Source organism: Echiichthys vipera (assembly GCF_963691815.1).
Source record: "Echiichthys vipera genome assembly, chromosome: 8".
Lineage (NCBI taxonomy): Eukaryota > Metazoa > Chordata > Actinopteri > Perciformes > Trachinidae > Echiichthys > Echiichthys vipera.
Window position 1 is genome coordinate 10,039,669 of NC_139833.1, and position 16,602 is coordinate 10,056,270.

Sequence of the window (16,602 nt, forward strand, 5' to 3'; positions counted from 1 at the left end):
AAAAAGCAAGCTGCCACAGGAAGACAGTGTTGTATTGAGCAGTTGCTGTGGGTGGGCTGAAAACGAGGGAGTAAAAAGAACAGAAGTAACTGTAAACCTCTCGGAGTGTCCCACCCTGCTTAGCATGCGTCTAGACTGGCTCTGTGAGGCAGGCGGCAGTCATAACAAGGGATTGGGAGAGCAAACAGGGCTGTTTAGCGTAGTTAGCCATTTGTCTATGGAGTCACAATCAAGAAACAAAACCTCTGCACTTAATTGGGGCTAAACAAGGAGCTCTCAGTGCAGCATACAATTATGAGATATATGAGGAGACAGAGTTCTGACAGTGTGCCAACATGCCCCACACCAGAAGACCATCTCACCAGATTGGCACTGGGCAAGGGACCTGCTACGGTTACTAAGCACTGTGCCAAGGCTGTTGGCCTACTTATGAGCCATTCTCTTGACAGTGCAACACACACACACACACACACACACACACACACACACACACACACACACACACACACACACACACACACACACACACACACACACACACACACACACACACACACACACACACACACACACACACACACACACACACACACACACACACACACACACACACACACACACACACACACACACACACACACACACACACACACACACACACACACACACTTCGGTTTGGATCACCCATGACACCTGGTTTCAAACTGAGCACATCAGCCTTTACACAATTGGACAAAAACTGAGCAATCAGCAAATACTATTCCTGGTTGCGAACAACAGTGCTCTCATTTCCCCTTATTACTCCCTAAAGATGCCATCGTTGACAATGTGAAAAGCTAGACGCGGTGATGACATTCCCAATATGACCTCAATCAATTTTCATAGCCCGCAGGCACAAAACAATCCAACAAACTCCGCCACGGCAGAGAATCTCTTTACCCTCATTTCATAATGAATGCAATTATATGAGGAAAATTGTTTTACTCCTCTAACAGGCTATGGCTTAGACTGGAGAGGGGCTGTTTTGAATTTACATAAGTCATTTTTTATTATTTAGAAGCCAATAATTTCTCTGACCATCCACTGTGAGAGCTGGAAAAAAGCAGCACTGTCTTTGAGTTGGGGCTTACAAGCTTTAAGTCAGTTAAACCCCCATCAAGGTAAGCATTCTTTGGTCATTCTCACCTCCCCCAACCACACACACATTACTCTTTACACACAGAAAAGAAGCAAATGTTTGTTATGCTGTAGAGAAACCAATGTTATTTAAATGCTGCTTTTGTAAGCCCGCCCCCCTTTGATTGAATATCTTGCCATTATGGTAAACATTGTTGACACCTATAATGTCAGTGCATGGCATTTTCTTAAATAACTACCAAGAAAATAGGTTGGATAATGATCACATTTGGCTATCACTACGTGAGATGTAATATCAGATTATAAACTGACATATAATACAATCTTTTGATAACCAGCAGAGAAACATTTCATTACCACTGCATGTCAATCATGTTACTATCAGTGACATTAGTGGCCATATTAAATATCAAAATGGCAAATGAGGGAAAAGACGTGATGCTGAAAACCCAGGAGACTTGGAATGTATGTCCTTCTCAAAAAGCATAAATATTGTATCTATTTAAATGGTTCCTTCCCAGACTGGAAAGAAACCGTGATTTCCCTTCACCCACAGGTTAACTTAAGCACTTAGCTAGCTCCCCACTGCCCCGGGGAAGAACTGTGCAATGAATGGAAAAGCAGGCCACATTTCTATCCAGGCCATCTTTATTGATCCTCAAAACCCCCTTCACAAAGACCATCCCCCCATCTTGACCACAAAAAGGGGACAATATAAACAACCAATAAATAAGAATCTGCGCGATTAAGGCGGTTCTACATCTCCAATAGAACACAACAGTGTGGACATGTTGGAGTTAAACAGCTTCATACAGTAAAAGCAGTAGGTTTTTGAGAACATCACAACTAAAAAGGCAGCACTTTACCAAAAGTGAACCATTTTTTTAAATCTGGATGAGGCTCCCATTCAAATGAGATAACATCGTACTTCTATTGTGCCTGACTTATGATAGAAAACCCAGGCTCTCTTTTAGATGACCTTGTCATCTGAGCTTATTTAAATACTAGGCCAAATAGAATAGGAACAAATCATGAGCAGAGAACTTAATTTAAATGTTCCCCCCATCCTATACTCAAAAAAAAAAAATCATTATACCACTTGGTTCCCAAAATGGACAAGGTGGTTATTCTTAATATCAGTTTTCTCAGATAGGAATAAATAAATACACCTTTTTACTGGTAAACTGTCATGGAGTCCAGGCTTGGAGGCTGCACAGTGTCATAGCATTGTTCAGAGTGGCTTTTAAGAATTTCAGCATTTCTTTATTACATTCATGTCCAGGAAATGGGAGAGGTTGAACTCGGCCTTGAAGCCAGCCGCCCTCTGGCCCGAGCACATGTGAGACTCAAGCTCTATGTGTTCCCTGTGGATATCCAGAGTTCTCTTCTGTGCATCCTGTGCCGCAACAGGGCATAGTTGGACAGGGAGGTGCTCACTAAATAAAATGTGAGTAGATGAGCACTCTTCATCCACCCTGGACAATTCTCACTCTTCTCACTCCATTTGTGCCCATTTGCAAATCGGGTCCTCTCAGCAACTAACGGTGCTGGGCTGCTGTTTGCTGACAAAGTCTGAAATGAAGTCAAACTCATTCTGGCCCAGGAAGAGTTCTGGCAGCTCCTGGACCCGATCCAAGCCCAGCTCCATAACCAGCGAGGTCAGAACCTCCTCGTCAATCATGTCCGCGTCCATGCCATTCAGGGCCAGTGTCGGCCCGGCCATGTGCTGCATGTTAGCTAGCTGGGCCGGGTTCATGCGGTACTGGGTTGTAGGCCCCATGTGGTTCCCACCCATAGGCCCCAGTGGATGTCCATGGTACTGGGTGTTGAGTTTTTGCAGCTGCATGCTGGCCATGAGCTGCTGGGATGTTAGTCCTCCGTTCATGAACTGTTGTTGTTGTTGCTGCTGCTGCTGTTGCTGCTGCTGCTGCTGCTGCTGCGGGTGCTGGACTTGTTGCTGGTGCTGCTGTTGGTGCTGCTGTTGTTGTTGGTGCTGTTGTGGATGCATGTGATGCTGCTGCTGCTGAGGGTGATGCTGTTGTTGCTGGGGCTGGCCATTATACATCATGTTACCAGAGGTCATCTGGTGGTGACCCATCTGGGCCCCATTCAGCTGTCCATTAATGGGTCCACCCACCATGCCCTGCCGCTGCCTCATGGCTGTCTCCATGTTGGCCTGGGCGCCACCGTAGTGCATCATCTGGCCATTGGGCAGTGCCCGCATGCCCTGCTGGTTGGGATGCTGCTGGTGACCTGCCTGCAGGCCGCCATTCATGCCCATCCTGTAACCGTGGATACTAGCGCCCGCTGAGCTGTGATTCATGGGCATCATCAGATGGTCTGCCATGCCTACTGTCTATGAACAGAGAGGAGACACGGTTAGAACATCCATGGGGCAGACAAGATGTTTGGGAGCTGTAAAAACATTTGATGGGAGGCGCAGCTGGATCAAGGCTGACATGGGCATGAGCATAATGTAGCTGTCCTCTGCAACCAGTACCACTATTAAGATACACAGCAATGGTATTAATGGTGCCATGTGCAGTAAATTGCAAAATTACATTGCTGTGGTTCAAACCAATTCCATACGCAGCCAATTGACTTCTTTTATAATGACCAATAATTCGTCCATTGTAATGTCACAATGCCACCTCAAGTTAAACCACCGAAACGCTTCCGGAAAAAAAATATCTGCATGGTTGTTTAGCTTGCGGACGAACACTGAAAATCTTCCTCGTGTGTTTAGTCTTCCTAAAAACCTCCCCTCTTTGTGCCAAGGAATGAACGCCCAGGTCGGAATCACAGGTTAACATACATTGTTTGGGGTCCATTATTTCCAGCCGGATAATTCACGCATGACGGGATCGACAAAATAGAGGAAAAATGCGTGCATCGCGTATTGCATTGCTTAAATCCCCCATCTATGTTTGCATGTCAGCTGAGGCAGAAAAATCAGTTACATTTTACGCACGTAAGGTTGCAACAAAGAACACTGACATCATGCAACATCTCCCCAACAGCTGAACAACCACATTTCTAACAGGGCTCCAAAAAAATTCAACAAAGGCTTCGGTTTTATCCGCTTACTTTGTGTCGATTTGTTTAAACGTTAACACACACTGTAGCCTAATGTTATCCGTGTGGCTAATCTCGAGTTTAAAACAAGGGAATGCAAACAATGGAGCAGCAACAGCAGCCCCGAGGACCACCACAGACCAAAAAACCCCAATTTATCCAACAAATAAACCCGAGAAAAATCACTTACCCGTATCCGCTCCGTTTTCACAAAGTTGCGCGACTTTGCTTCGGCTCCGTCTATTTAAAACAGTTTCCCCTGCAATGCACAGCTCCTTTGAATTACAGTATGTATTCCACGGGGTTACGCTTCATGCTCAGGCGGGGACGGTGTGCACAAAGACTGCCGCATCAGATCTTGAAACGACTGCCTATTTTCTGGGTCAACTCAGGGATTATGTACATCTAAAAAGCTCAGAGGAAGGCAGTCGGGGAGAGGTGGAGCCTCGGTCCTGCCTCTTCTTTGTTCCTATTGGCCCTACTTAATATAATTGTGCATGGGCGTAGAAAAAAAAGAGGCAGTTGGAGAGCTGTGACACAGTAGCCAATTTAAATACCCTCCTCCCCACTGTTTCTTTTTGAAAGAATATTTGGACATCTTGTTTGTCTTCATAAGTAACTGCTGCTCCTGTGGTTGAATATTGAAAATATAAGGGCTCTTATTGAGTTATATGCATTATAGATAGATAGATAGATAGATAGATAGATAGATAGATAGATAGATAGATAGATAGATAGATAGATAGATAGATAGATAGATAGATAGATAGATAGATAGATAGATAGATGTTATATGTAGCAGTTAGCATGGGTGCAAAAAGCACTTATATGTAGCACTCTAAAGATTGGCTTATTTAAACACTTACTTAATAACTTGCTCTTCTGGTTTGTGCCATAATTGTTGAATGCACTTATTGGAATTCGCTTTGGACAACAGCGTCAGCTACATGTAATGTAATGTAATGCTCATATCTGCCGGTGTGTGTCAGATATCATAACATTAGTGTAGAAACCAATGTTCCCAATTTGTCTGTGCCTACTTATCTAATTGGCCTCTGTGTGTGTGTGTGTGTGTGTGTGTGTGTGTGTGTGTGTGTGTGTGTGTGTGTGTGTGTGTGTGTGTGTGTGTGTGTGTGTGTGTGTGTGTGTGTGTGTGTAAAAAGAGTGTTGCCCTGTTACGTGCATGTTCACTTCATCTCCAAGATCACTGTTGGGCCATGTGACCTACCAGTCTGCTGTGTGTTCGCCTCAGTGAGGCAGCGGAGGGAGGGCACAGGAATGTAGCCTGTGTGCTATTCTAGGCCACACTAGCTGCAGCAGCAGTGTAACTACTGCTGTGCATGGATGTGTGTCCGCCTGCTTTACGTGTATGGACTGTGGATGCAGGCATGTGTGTATGTTTCTGCCCTGTGTACCTCGGCCCTGCAGATGCGCACGTCTCTTGATTGCCCACTTCAGGACAACGACCTCTTGCCTGCAATTGTAAATGAATGGAAGCACTTTGGGAGAGCGAGCCAATCTATTGTCTTGGGAATTCAACTATAAATGGACAACCACTGGCAGGCGTTTGTCATTGTTTGACATTGTCCAGCCACTTTAAGCTAGTGTTAATAAGCCACTCCCAGGTGTGGGTTCTAACTGAGAAACTCACCCAGCCAGTCGGCCCAAAGAAAACACACAATCAACATTAGTTTCTGTGTTGCCCTGTGACAAGCACTCTTTTTGGTAGGGCATATGTTCTATGCAAGGTCGGTGCAGACTGTGACAGTATGACAAACAAGCATTTTAAAATGCATCAAAACATTCTTTATTTTTATCCCAAGGCCAAAAGCTCCTAATGGTTTCATTTGCATTAGAGAGTGCAGGCAATGTGTCCAAACCTTCTGGAGCTCACCAATAACATCACTGTGTCTGTTTCAAACTCGAGATATTTGCATGAAATCGCAATCAGCCATGATTGTAGAGGAAGATATGGATTTTCTAATTATATATCCATTGAACAGTCTTGCGTTGTTGTAATTAGAAGGAGGATACACTGCAGTCTTATCCCTTAAAGGCTGTTTTTTTCTGTATATTGTGTATGTTTCACATCTCTGACTGTGATCTATGGTTTGGGAGAGGAGCCTTCACACACCTTGCCTTAAGCCATTTATTGATTTATATGCTTGTGTGTGTGTGTGTGTGTGTGTGTGTGTGTGTGTGTGTGTGTGTGTGTGTGTGTGTGTGTGTGTGTGTGTGTGTGTGTGTGTGTGTGTGTGTGTGTGTGTGTGTGTGTGTGTGTGTGTGCGCGCGCATGCATGCATGCGTGTTTACTCAAGGGATAAAGAGCAAGAGAGAGAGGGAGAGTTCATGTGACTGTGTTTATAGGAGCAATAGGCTGGAAGTGTTGCTTCCATTCCCAGCTTGGACACACCCCTGTGCCACACTGTAAAACATGCAATAAAAACGCTGCAGTTGCATGATCGGTTGATTTCACACAGGTTTCTCGCTCTAAACAGGGTCTAAAGAATTAGCTTAGCCTCATTTCAGTATGAGCTTTCCAACTTCTGGCGAGCTCCCCTTTTAAAATGCCTCAGCATTCCTTATGGATTCTTCTTTAGTGACAGCAGACAACACCGGAGCTAATAACTGCTTTGTCACACACTGTACAACTCAGCCTGTTCTGTCTGAGTATCATCCACCTCAGCATTCTGCATGTAATTCCCACTGTCTGAGGCAACTGCACGTCCTCCAGCAACCTTCCTAGCTGTTATGAAGTTGGCCATAAAGATCACAAAACGTCTAGCTGCCGCTTCTGGGCCCTCTACATCAGACTTCAAGGGAGCCGACAGTCTGTAGAGATGTAGAGGCCAATGTTTATTGCTCCTCAACAGGGTCTTGGAGTGTGTGTGGAGAGCCCCCCTGGAGTGGAAGTCTGATGTTCTGCACAGATGATGCTGTAGGATCGTGCACTCCAGCTTTATCCCTGGTTATGCCAGTTGGCAGAGAAGAAGCTTGTAGAAACTCAACACCCAGAACTGAAGAACAAGGAATTGTTTGGAAAATTGATTGGAAAAGTTCTTCCATGTGGCAGCCTGTTGACATACCAACTCTGTTTGGTGGGTCCCTGTTGAACCACTCTGCACAGCATCTACTTGAAACTTATCTGAAGTAGTCCTAATATACTATACACTTCAATTACAATATTAGTAAGCATACTTTTTGCAATTCTATATACCACATCCTGTATGTTTATGATGGTAATCAAAGAAACTCTATAAATAAAGCATTACAGGCTATGCCAAGGGTCTAAAACGGTATACATTTACCGTTTAAAAGTGAATGTTGTGTGGATGGATTATGTTTCCATAATGTATTTTTTTTAGCTTACACTGGATATTTACACAGCTAACAACCACATATAGCATTATGATAATCAGTTGCCAGATCTTGTGAGTGTGTTGCTGAGACAGAGACAGGTCTCCAAACAAAGTTTAGTTTCTCCTGACTTGTCATGCCATTTTAGGGTCAGGAAGTTATGTAGATAAGTGGCTTGTGAAAAATGGGTCCGAAATTCACGTTGGTGACAATGGGACGAAGGGATCGGTCATAATCTGTGCTCACACTCACTTCCAAGATTAGGATTCTTGATTTTTACCTCTAGTCTCCTCACACACATGACACAGATACAGGAAATAACTGAGTTGTGCCACCTTGCCTCTTAACCGTCTCTGTAGTAATGCTACTGTTGGAACTCAGCCACTTTCTATGTTCTGCAGTCTGACCAGTAGACACTGAACTGATCCCCCAAGTCATTTTTAATCTCTGTCACTATTAGCTAAAACCAGCTGACACAATCCTACCTACCTGACTAATCCTCCCAACACTGTCAACGCTAGTAATGATTAGCAATGTAAGTGATGTATAGAGCCTTATGGCTGGTACAGACATGTGTTTATAGAGGTAGAGCCATATGGCTGAGTACTCAGGAAGTGCTGCCACATCCTTAAAATGAATTGGTTTCACTGTGGATTGCTGGTATTACTGACACAAAATGTGTTAGCTTATCTCAGATAAAACAAATACTCACTCTATGTGTTTAAGGACTATGTACACACCGTGTTCCAGCAGGAACTTGAAATAGAAATACTTTAAACTACTTTTTTCTGCTGATTTTGTTTGCTTTTTTGCTTTTTTGTGGGGATCTCAACAACTGACCATAATAGCTCACCAACTGCAGGTCTCCAATATCACATCTGTTCATTGCACCAAGGTGATATACAAATTTAAAAGGATAGTTTGGATTTTTTGAAGTGTGGTGGGTTGGTTATTATTTATAGTCTATGTATTTCCTACAGTGGGTGTTTGTTAGCACACTGCCTGTTTGGAGAAGCAGTCAGGAATCCCAACACAGAAGCTGCTGTGGATGGGGGCAGCAGCTGTGGCAAAACGTACCTTAAATACAGGCCCACTTAAAAAAGCAATATTCAATTACGTATATGATATATATAGAATATTTTCAAAGCTTTACTTTCCCATCAAACAGCCTTTCCCTTTGGTACTATATTTTCTCCATTTATTCCTATGTATAAGCGTACCTAAGTGCTTGTGACATAAAATGTAAATGGTTAACACACTTTTCAAAACATCCAAGAAGTTTGTTCTCTATATTTCTTAACTTAAGACATAAAGAAATTGTAGTCACTTTAGACATCTTCTGTTATAATGGCTACACCGCATCAATACAAGTGAGAAGTCACCTTATTCACCAGGACATGAGTGTGTCCTCGTATGCACATTTCCCCTGAGATGTGAAACCAAAAGTCAGTTTGCCTCTCTCTCTCTCTCCGTGGGGGAGGTTTGTTATTATTCTGGTAAATGAGAGAGTCTCTATAAATACTCCCAAGGCTTCCTTCTCTGCCTCAACCACCAATCAACAGTCACTGTTCAGCCGAGCAGCTGAGAGGGAGCAATAAGCCTGAGTCAAGGCTAACGGGGGAGGGTCTGACTCAAACATACTGTGGTGGAGAAGTGGGTGAGGGACTTTGGAGGGGAGGGGAGGGAGAGGGAGAAACCGGGTAAGTGCCACTCACGAACCTGAGGCCACAAGTGGGGGTGAGACTTGAGTGAAAGTAGTGATTTGGTGGGGTGGGGGGTTGTCGGTATGTACCACATTAAAGCAGCTTTCCAACAACTTTTGAGATTGTCCCATGTGAAGTTATTTGACATTTGTCCCTTTCAAAACGACTTTGGTCTGTTTGACTTTGATACAACTGATTGACCTCTTTGTACGCCCTTATTCTGTTCCACTTGAAATATACTAGTAGGCTTGATCTCTATATGACTTCTAACAAACAACAAATAAAGAACATCCAAGAAAGATCCAAGAATAAAGTTGGTTACAATGGGCTCATAGTTCTTCAATATCAGTCTTTTTTATTTCTATTTTTTGTCAGTCAGGGTACGTCTGGGGACATTTTGGTCCCCGGGCTGCTCTGCTTTTCACAGTACAGGCAGCTGTGAGTCTGTCGACCTGAAATGATCTAAACCTTACCTAGTGAAGCTGTATATGAAAATGCAAATATACAAATCAGTTGGATCCGACATCAAACAGATTTTAGTCTGTGTAATGTCCAACTGAGCCCAAAGTCGGAGAATTCACAGCGTGAGAGCGGGTGCATTGATGACGTTCCTATCATGCAGCTCTCATGTGAAACTGGAAGAAAAAAAACATCTTAACGTGAAGAAGAAGGGTCATTTAAACAAAGATGCTAACGAAAATGTCTAACTGAGGTAACAATTTGTGTTAATAAGGGCTTAACACCAAAAATGCCAGACATATTCAAGGAATGTCAAGAGCCTCACCTAAGTGACCGCAGTATAATCCGCTTCGTGTCCTGTGTACTGCACGCTTTACCCAGGCGCCACCCCTCACCAATATCTAACAGATTATTTTCAATAAGTGAGAACATGTCTGACACGGACAATCCTGTTGTGTGCTACATGTGTGGCGAAACTTTGGACAATGTTTGGACAAATTTTTCGCACATTTCATATAAGAAAACGGCTTGAGTGAGACAGAGGCGGGTGCTGGGAGGAAGAGAGGCTTTGCCCCGGTCAGGCTCCAAGATAACATTATCTTCTGCTTAGAATGGTGAATTTACAGCTCACAGCAACTTAATACAATATAGTCACGGCTTTTGTTTGATATCTAGTTTAAGCAAAAAATGTTGTTGCACATTTCCGACCCGCTGTTAGTAAAGTTAGCACAGAGAGCTGTTTAACAAGCTGTGCACCATGCCGTGCATGTTCAAACTAAAAGATAAAACAAAATTCTGAGTCGGGTACAGCCCTACTCACAATCTAACAATCAGGATACCTTTGCACAGCAATTGTCCAAGAGTCGCTCAGAACCATTCTTTTTGTCTTACATCAGCAAAAGTTGTGGATACTACCTAGCACCTCGTACTTTTTTTTGTATGACCTCAGACAAGGTTCCAAGCAAGCAGAGATAATAATAAAAGGTGGACCAATGATTGGTCAGAGAGAATTGTCACTAGAATTGTCACTTGAGCAACACAGGACTGCACAAACTCAAGGCTAGTCAAGTTGCGAAGAGCCATGCAGTGGCAATTCGGCACAAGTAAGGCATAGTTTGAACATCTTTCATAATCTCTCTTTTGTCATTCCTCACACAACTACTTCTTTACAACAAAGCAACACCATGATGCCTCAGAAGAGAGTCTGATTATGCGCTGTTACTCCCATTTGTCTCATTCATCCTACATTCTCCAACCCCTCCCATCTCTGTCAGCAGGCTTTTTGTCCCTGACTCAAAAAGTGTGGTGATTCAGAATAGATGTTAATATGTTTGCCTTTTGACATGGTTAGATGGCATGTGGTATGACTTTGTTGATGCATACTGAGGCCTTCGGTGGTAGTAGGAAAAGAGTTGTCTTAATGTCTCAGAGAGTGCAAAGTTCCTGAGGCTGAGGCCATTCAGATAACCGCTGAAACAACTTCCCCAGTACAGCTGAGAATTCCCAGCGTACTTATGATGATAGCAAAGGCATGATACGTAGTCCTTGCAGGTGTTAGCACACCCCTATGCCTACTTAATACAAGCTATACAAATACAAGTGGAGTAGACTCCCTGGTTTCATGTATCCAATCTTGGCTCATTACCAAGCAGTGTCAGTCATTTACAGTCAGCACCACTGCCTGCATTTCCAAGCAACACCATTCCCCAGCATTTACTAGCCTGAGGGATCATTGTCGACACAAACACTAATCATGTCCCCTTCACTGCACTTCCTGCCTTACAGCCACCGATGACGTTTCCAGTTACCTTCAGGAACGTGCAAATGCAGGAGTGTGGTGAAACACAGACCGGATGGACAACAAGAGCCAGTACAACCTGTCAAACAAGAAGCTATGTGGAAAGAAGGAGAGAGTGGGAGAGAGTGGGAGAACACAATGACGATGTGAAGAATGACCTATTAATCATTCATTATCTCCCAGCACTGTTAATGAGGTGACGACTCTTAAATAATTAGCAATGTGACTGAAGCATATTTCCATAGCAGTTGCCTGAGGACGTGGAGGGCATTGGGGACGAGTCGGGAAGGGAATATGGGATGCACCAGGCACAAAAAGAACAGCCCCCACACCAGCTTAGCAAACAATAACTATCCTGATAGGGGGCTCTGGGAGGCATGGACAGAGACATAGAGATAGACAGAAGAGAAGAGAGATAATAAAGCTAGATGCAATATTGAGACAAGAATGAGCCATGGAGGAAATAACACGTTGAAATAGTTATGTCTATATGTAGTGGGCGTTAAAGTTGTTCACCCAGCAGCCTTCATTATATTTCTGTCTGATTTCAAGAGGGGCAGGCCAGGGCCTTCAGGCTTTTCTAACACACAAGTCAATGGGGAACTGTGGCCGGCTAGCACCCCAGCCAGCCACGGGCCTATTCATCTTGCACAGAACACACAAAAGAGCAGACCATGAGCCACATTCTTGACATCCAACCTCATCACCCCCACTACCCTCCCATCCCCGGCCCTGACTAGCGCCCCTCCCCCAATGCCTCACACCAGGCAGGGCAGACAGGAGCTGCTATGCTACACTACCTAACTGGCTGGCTGGCTGGTTGGTTGGTGTTGTTTGGTGGAGGAAGGGATGCATGGAGAGAAGGGAGGGGTTGGGAGTGAGGGGGCAGGGATGTTTTCTCTTCAGTCAGCTAATTGACTCACAGATGTCAAGAGGAGTCGGGTTTGTGGAGGGGCTAAAGCACCCGGTGACACTTTTCTCCACCACAAACAAACAAAAACACCCATGCACATGCACGCAGGAAAAAAATGTACACACACCTGCACACATGCATGCGCATGTACCTGTGGCCTTACCGTCTTTTTTCTCTCACACACACCTCTTCATTAAACAGATATGTCTCTGTGTTGGGGCGAGGGGATTGGGCGTGGGCTTTTTTTTCACTTCTCCAAAATAAACCTCAAGGTGTAAATATGACAGTGAGCTGTAAGGTAGTTCTGACTCTGGCACAGCCTACAAAAACACCAGGAACTAACAGCCTTTTGTGGACAATAACAATCTGGATTGGTCTGGGCATAATTTCATTTTTCTGTTTACCATCTGGGGAGCCTCCCTGGCTGTCAAGCTAAAGCAGGTCTCATCTACTGATACATGGATGCAATAACACTTGAGGCAGTTGATGCGGTACAACCTATGATATGACCTATTTTCACACTGGGGTTTCATGTCATGCCATGTTTGCACACTGCAATTTCATCTCCTACATATATGGACTGCAGAATTCAAATGTCTTCTCTGAACACCCAAACCACTGACAGCTGTGTATGTGTGTGTGCATCTGTCATCATGTTCATGTGTTTGTGTGTTCCAACTAGACTGCTAAACAGCTGAGCCCAAATTGAAAGTCAGTGCTGTCATTCCCTATATTTACCAAATGACTCACTCACAGCAGAAATCTGTTTGGACGCACAGTTAGTATTCAAGCAGTTGGTTACAACATCGTTGACAGCAGCAAAATAATTAGGAGGGAAAGTGTGGGTGAATAAGGAAAATGCTGCAGAATTACTGTGGTGGACTGCTCATACAATAAAAAAAACAGTGTACAATAGGCTACCTTTGGTCTCTAGGGTGGTAATAAAAGTATAGCCAAGCTCTAAAAGGAACAATGTTGCCTCTTCAAGAGTGTATTCAGTTGAAAGATCTGTACATTTTCAGAGATATTCATCCTCAAGAGGGACATTCAGGAGAGCAATCATGCTGTACTACCAAGAAAACATAAATCATGCATTATTGAGTTCCCCCAAAAGCTCAGTGCCTTGGTGAAGTTCCCCCTGTGGACTTTGTCCACTGGCCTTCCCATCTTGAGGTCTGTTAATGGTGGAGCCATATCCCGCTCCTACCCGGCTGCTGACAGCTAGACGTCACCTCCAGGAAACAGCTCTCCTTCCTGACCGGGGAGCCCTATCTGTGTTACACCACCATTGCTTCTAAATGTTGAGCAATGTCCCGATGAGCACATGTCTTTGCCGGTTAACACATATGCCGTACATACACATGCACAGACTTCAGCACATACACGCAAACATAAACACACACAGGCCAATGCACTGCCCGCTAGAGCTGTCTATAGTCTGCCTGTCCTCTTCCTGTTTTTCCACTCACCCACACTGTTGTCACTCTGGCCAGGAAGCTGTGGGAGAGATACGCATGACAAAGTCTCTCTTTATTAAATTGGCAGAGTGTCTGTAGTGCTTTTGGAGTCCCTGTATGTGAGTGTCTGTTTGAGAGAGAGAGTGAGAAGGACAGCAAGCACTAGAGAGATGGGGGTGGGGACCTAAGCCAAGGGCTAGAGGCTTATCCAAGATCCACTCTGGGCTCATCCCTGGATATTGCTGTTTGAAACCATGAATCAAGAACAGAGGATACAGAATAAAAACCAAAAGGCGGCTGTCATATATCCATAAAAATATCCATCCACTATGAGAAAATGTCAAATCACATTTTCAGATACTAATTTAATAAATACATAAATAGCGTGTTCGAGTATTTTGCTAATATCAATAGGTCCATTGAATATGATATAGGAAGTGCCCACACGTGGTGGACACTGATGCTGAGTAGCATAACAGAGACATTTTGAACAGTTAATTTCAGTGGATTTGCTCATACAAGGTGAGCCTAACTGGTGCGGAACTTTTGCAGAGTTCAACTTTTGGTGGACTCGAATTTGCAGTGCTGACCAATTGCAAGCCATCTTGACAGTGCTAACCTTTGAGGGAACCAAACTCATAATTAATGAAGCTCTGATGTAAGCTACAGTCATTAGCCCAACCGCTGCAAGGAGCATATCTTTTGCTAGCTGGGAGCACATCTCACTCTGCCACCAACCTCCTAGCACTACTTTGTATGGATATGCAAATTAATTTATTTGTGCCACCTTCTGGCCTAGCATTAGAGCTACTCTTTAAATTGTATATTTAATAAAATATTTACACCTATTTTAGCTGGAAAACTTTTTTCTTTAGACCAAACACAAGTTACACCTTGGAATTTTAGAGGTGAGAGGGAATATTTAGAGGATACTGTGACATCGAATTTTTTACTTAAAGAAATAATCTTGAAGGTTTTCATGTAAATAAATGCCCCTTTAGTCACTTTCTATCGCCAGATGACGTAACACAATGATGATTGAGCCTATGCCCTTGCATTCGCAGTATTATGAACTGGGTTTCAGGATACATGCTAGAATGTTATTGCCTAACAAAACATCAGTGCTTAAGTTAGCAGCTAGCTTGCTAGCTATAAAGGGTTATGTTAAACGTCTTGTTACTTTCAAGGTGAGTCAAGCATATAATGAATTATAAAGTAGATTACTGCTGCATTTGGCCTAATATATTCACTACAATGTTGCGTCCTAGCAGGGTTCATATAATGTGCACAGAATGCCATCATCGATGTTATTGTGACTGTTGTCATTCCATACCTGTCTGTGGCGACCATCGACTGTATGGAATATGGATGTAGTCTCAGTGACATCACTCATCGGTTTCTGAAGAGCCAAAATGAAGCTCAAAGTTGGTGGCTCCTGGTTCATTGGTAGTCCCCATCTTGGCAGTGCCTGACGCCGCCTGCTCCTGGCTAATCCAAAAATAGACAAAGAGGATGGAGCTGAGGCAGGCAAAATAAAGCCAACAGTCTAAACTAGCCTACTGTAATGGCAACCACCCATCACTCGAAGTGACCTAGCTCTTAATGCTGCATAACTTTAGGCTTTAATATGACCATTTTCTTGTACCAGGCTATAATCAGCTGTTTATTTCTGCTGTAAAGTCCAGAATTTTAACATGGTGTCCATGGAGATTGACTCGCTTTTGGAGTCAGCCTCAAGTGGCCATTCGAGGAATTGCAGTTTTAGGCTTTTTCGCTGAATTTTTGGCCACTTGGTGGCAACATTTACAGGAAAAATCACAATTTTCCATCACCCAGCAGTGGTTGGTCCACCAGAAAGGGTAGATGGAGCTAATGCAACAGACTTGCTTTTCAACTCACTAGTGTGTGAAGCGGCATACGGTTTGGATTTCTGGAAAGTGAGATCTAAAAGCACACCTGCAATTCCCGCTTATTCTTATTCCAGCTTATCTCCATAGCTGCCGCCAGAGATCTTCAAGATCGTAACTTTAAGAGCAGCTGCATGCTCAAATATCTATCACCCATATATAGTTTTAACCTTTGTGTGAGTTATTTTCTTAACAGACAGTTAGTTGTAAAAACATTACATTCTTATTTCCTTTTCTGCGGGCAGCAAACAGCTGTGTATAATCCCCATGTGTCCATGTGCAGGAGATAACGACAGGGAGGACAGAGGACAAGATAAGACATTGTGCTCTGCGGTCAGGGAGTACGCCCTCCCTCCCTCCTCCGTTCTCCCTCCTCTCCTCTGTCCCTCTTATCTGCTGCCTCTGGCTTGACCTCCACCCTGCTGCATGGTGTTTAGTCAGGGGAGAAAACAGCATGGGACTAGAACAAGTACAAGTGAACTCTGTTAAAAACATTCATTCCAGAACACTCCTCACATAAGAAAATAAAGTTAATAATGCTTTCATTTTGCATGTTTTCAAGTAGAGCTATAAAACGGTTGCATAACAGACAGCATTCAATTTTTATGCAATGTACTGGCGAGCAGAGTACAGGCTGTTTAAGCTGCATGCTGAGGATCAATTATTGAAGATGATACCTGAAACATATGGAGAGACATTTCAAGCACAAAATACTAATTAACAATCTCGGGTTATGGCAGCGTTACTCCAGCAATTTAAACTGGTATGTTTGCACAGGAAAAATAGCTAATTAATG

General features: G+C 43.7%; 1 protein-coding gene across 1 annotated transcript; it reads right to left on the reverse strand.

Moving 5' to 3' along the window:
* Positions 1 to 1,804: 1,804 nt before the first annotated feature.
* cited4b (Cbp/p300-interacting transactivator, with Glu/Asp-rich carboxy-terminal domain, 4b) lies at positions 1,805 to 4,567 on the reverse strand. Its single transcript, XM_083917992.1, has 2 exons — positions 4,403 to 4,567; positions 1,805 to 3,493 (listed from the first exon to the last, which is right to left on the reverse strand). The coding sequence occupies exon 2, from the start codon at positions 3,482 to 3,484 to the stop codon at positions 2,669 to 2,671; it is 816 nt and encodes a 271-aa protein (XP_083774118.1). The 5' UTR covers positions 3,485 to 3,493; positions 4,403 to 4,567; the 3' UTR covers positions 1,805 to 2,668.
* Between the last annotated feature and the right edge of the window lie 12,035 nt (positions 4,568 to 16,602).